The sequence below is a fragment of the Dioscorea cayenensis genome, chromosome 6, assembly GCF_009730915.1.
Source record: "Dioscorea cayenensis subsp. rotundata cultivar TDr96_F1 chromosome 6, TDr96_F1_v2_PseudoChromosome.rev07_lg8_w22 25.fasta, whole genome shotgun sequence".
NCBI classification, from domain to species: domain Eukaryota; kingdom Viridiplantae; phylum Streptophyta; class Magnoliopsida; order Dioscoreales; family Dioscoreaceae; genus Dioscorea; species Dioscorea cayenensis.
In genome coordinates, this window is record NC_052476.1 from 16,868,147 (window position 1) to 16,872,122 (window position 3,976).

The 3,976-nt window shown below is 34.7% G+C and overlaps 1 protein-coding gene across 1 annotated transcript; it reads right to left on the bottom strand.

Moving 5' to 3' along the window:
• Positions 1-2,928: 2,928 nt before the first annotated feature.
• Positions 2,929-3,976, bottom strand: LOC120263180. Its single transcript, XM_039271070.1, has 5 exons — positions 3,935-3,976; positions 3,700-3,809; positions 3,632-3,645; positions 3,432-3,541; positions 2,929-3,222 (listed from the first exon to the last, which is right to left on the bottom strand). The coding sequence occupies exons 1-5, from the start codon at positions 3,974-3,976 to the stop codon at positions 2,929-2,931; spliced, it is 570 nt and encodes a 189-aa protein (XP_039127004.1).

Below are 3,976 nucleotides of genomic sequence, written 5' to 3' on the forward strand. Positions count from 1 at the left end.
TTTCCAAAAGTCCAATAAAAAAATTGATGCATATGTCAAAAGAAGGCTTGAATTAAACGACCAAGCAGGAATAAGCCTGAGCAAAAATTTTCATTCCCTAGCAGTTGAAAGTGGGGGTTATGAAAATTTAACATACAATGAAAAAGATTGTAGGAATTATATTGCAAAAGCAAGGCAATTTAGGCTTGGCGTTGGAGATGCCAGTGACACTTGAAAATATTTTTTTCTCGCATGCAACAAAAGAAATACAAAAATTTTTTTCCATTTGATTGACATGGATGAAGAAGGTCGTCTCGAAAAAAATGTATTCGGGCGGATGCGAGGTCTATAGCGGCTTATGAAGCTTTTGGTGATGTAATTTCCTTTGATACAACATACTTGACGAATAAGTATGACATGCCATTTGCTCCATTTGTCGGTGTAAATCATAATGGGCAGACGGTATTGTTTGGGTGTGGCATACTGTCCAGAGAGGATACAGAAACATATGTTTGGCTCTTCAAAACTTGGCTAGAGTGTATGTCAAGCAAGGCTCCTAAAGCAATTATTACAGATCAGTGTATGGCTATTCAAGGTGCAGTTCGATTAGTTTTTCCAAATTCACATCATCGCCTTTGCCTTTGGCATATCATGAAGAAGGTTCCCGAGAAGCTTGGATGTTTAAATGAATACAAAGCAATCAAGAAGATTTTGAAACATATCACGTATGAAGCAGTTGATTCTAAAGAGTTTGAAGACACATACTTGAAGATGATGGCGGACTATAAAATTGAGAAAAATGAATGGTTGAATTCTCTATTCAAAATTCGTGATCGTTGGGCTCCTGTATATGTGAAAGGCATATTTTGGGCGGGAATGTCTACCATTCAAAGAAGTGAAAGCGTAAATGCATTTTTTGATGGTTATGTTGGTCCGACGACCTCATTGAAGCAATTTGTTGAGCAATATGATAATGCCTTCAAAAGTAAGATTGAGAAGGAGAACAAAGCTGATTTTGCTTCATTTAACTCGTGCTTTCCATTAATCACCGATTGCTATTTTGAGAAGCAACTACAAGAAGCATACACAAATGAAATTTTTAAATTGTTTCAAGATGAGTTGCGCGGCATGATATATTGCAATCTGAATTTAATTGGTTCAAATGGGGCGGTCTGCTCATTTCAGGTGTCCGACATTCTCAAGGGGAAGGAAGGTGCATTTAGAAAGCAAGTGGTATACAATGTCTACACTAACGAGGAAGAATTTGATATTAAATGCTCGTGTCAGTTGTTTGAGTTTAAGGGGATTATTGTAGGCATATTTTCAAGGTGCTTATTGAACAGAATGTGAAAGACATTCCTTCTAGGTATATTTTACCACGATGGAGGAAAGACATCAAACGCATGCATACGTATGTACAAAACTGTTACGATGACCCACAAACAAGTGAGGAGAAGCTGCGGTTCACTAAGTTGTGCTCTCATTTTTCTAAAGTCCCAGAACTTGGAGCGGAGTCAAATGACAAGTTCAACTTGTTGATGAAATATGTGGATGATGCAATTGAGAAGTTGATGGACAACACAACTTGTAAGAAAAATTTTACACCTACGTTGTCGAAGGCGACTATTGTGCCACACCAACAATTTCTCACTCCTTTGAAGGTGCGGAGTAAGGGTCGTCCACCATCAAAGAGGAAGAAGTCAAAAGTTGAAGAAATAATAATTAGAAACAAGAAAAAGGTATTTTTAACTAGTATCATAATCATTACTTGTTTAGTTTTTGTTTTCGATTAACTTTTTTTTTAGTGTATGACACCCATGTTATTATTGGCAGAAGGCACAAACAAAGGAAGATGCATCAGCTAAAAAATTTGTGCAAGATGATCATTGCACACAAGAGAGCGTGGTAATTCTCTTGTAACTGTCATTAATGTCCAAATTAGGAATTTCAATCATTTAATTTCAAATGATGATTTAATTAAACTAAAATCTTTTTTCATAGGTGAATTCAAATTCTATATCTATCAATCTGGACAAGCATCATAGTTCTTCTATAGGTTTTACAAGCCAGTGCAATGATTTATGAGGTAAGTTGTTATTTTTTTTCTCAATACTTAATGATTACGATTATTGGTGTTGTGAATTTCTCATGTATTATCCATTTTAATTTTTCAGGGAATCGTATGGTGATGCAAGTTTCTTATATAACTCTAGGTTTAATTTTTGTGTTCACATTTGTGTTCATGTTCGTGGAGGGAAACAAAAAAAATTGTGTTCATGTTCATGTTCTAAATTTGTGTTGCTTATGTTTGTTATTAAGATTTAATTTTTGATTTCGTATTTCTGTTCATGTTCGTGGAGGAAAAACAAACAAATTTATGTTTATGTTCATCTTCTAAGTTTGTGTTGATTATGTTTTGATGGGGAGATATTTTTTTGTGTTTGATTTTTGTAGTAAGGGAAAGTGTTCATGTTGTTTGATTTTTGTAATGTTATTATTTTTTTACCCCTACTGTATCACTGAAAAATTTGAATGTGTGTGTATTGCTTATTATTGCTCAACAGAATACAATTTTGTAATGTTGTTTGATTCTTGTGTTTGATTTTGTAGTAAGGGAAGGTGTCCATGTTTAAATTTGCAAAACAGAATACGAAAATTTGAATGTGTGTGCGTTGCTTATTATTCTCTAAGGCATAACAGAATATGAAAATTTGCAAAACTTGCTCAACATTGTGAATGATGACCAAAGCAAAATGACACGTTTACTGCTAAATCAAAAGAATATATATATATATCATGGTAGTGAATTCATTCTATTGACAAGCACAAATGTTATTCACTGATGATACTGACCATTGGCTTGTAAATACATTGCAATGTGGAAATTGCTCACAGTTTGATAACTCTTTATCACTTTGTGATTGTTTATAATCTCAAGGATTAATTTAATTAATGACTCGAATGTAATCGAACAATGCGCAACGAATCAAAAGAAGTTTGTAGCCTCCATTCTCTTTGTTTATTGTTTAAAGGTCTACCTTTGCCTGCTTGATGTCTGTTCTTCTTCACATCTGCAATTCCCCAAGTGCAATTGCACAAGTCTAGATCAAATGAGATGAGCCTGAAGATACCATCAGATTCTTGATCACCGTCAGTAGTGTACTTCACATACATGGGACGGTCTTTGAAGCGGTCGAGATCTTCAGGAATTCGAACAACTCTTTCGACTCCAGGAGATGACACCTAGATTGATGACAAGCATGATATGTTACTATGAAATGTTTGCAAGGACAATGCATTGTTTAGTTTTTTAAGCATTTAGATAGTAATCAATTGTTCAATGAAAAAAACAAAGTAGAACTGGTACAATTATATATCTGGTTTAACATACATAACATCCATAAATTGCAAGATATAAGATCACAATAATTCATAAAAAGTTAAAAGACTACCTCCAATGATATGTTTACTCGGGTACAGCTCCAAAGAAGCTCGACTTCATCCAAAGCGTGCTTTGATATTCGGAAGAAAAATGCTCGAATATCGGCCCATGCTAGGAGAACTGGACACGTGAATTATGTTTGGTTAGATACAAAAACCCCGGACAATTCTTTTGAAAAGATCTCAGAACAGCAGGATTCATGTAAAAAACAGAAAAGAAATCTACTGCATCAGTAGCATGTGCAGTCTCATTCTAAAAGAATTGGAGCTTCAAATGACATCGAGACCTCTTCTGCAATAGACAATGCCTTTTTGTCCCACCATGTACCAGCAAGAGAAACACCACCTCCACCAACTCCATCTCCAACCTTCAGAAGATCCAAGTTGAATTAAAAGCTTGAATTCTAAATAAATTAAACCTGTAATTTTGTGCACACATGTTGTCTTTACAAATTATAAGGAAAAAAAAGAGTAATAACACTAGTGAGGAATAACTGAGCAAGCAAAAACTTACATTTACATTGTCATCATCAGCTTTAAAGTCATGGGCACTCAT

Excerpts from the sequence above, each read along its gene's own strand:
- LOC120263180 (XM_039271070.1), bottom strand. The coding sequence starts at position 3,976 with ATGAGTGCCCATGACTTTAAAGCTGATGATGACAATGTAAAT. Across the intron at positions 3,810-3,934 it reads CTGATGATGACAATGTAAAT|TTCAACTTGGATCTTCTGAA; the intron begins GTAAGTTTTTGC and ends TCAAGCTTTTAA. Across the intron at positions 3,223-3,431 it reads GAGTAAACATATCATTGGAG|GTGTCATCTCCTGGAGTCGA; the intron begins GTAGTCTTTTAA and ends TCATCAATCTAG.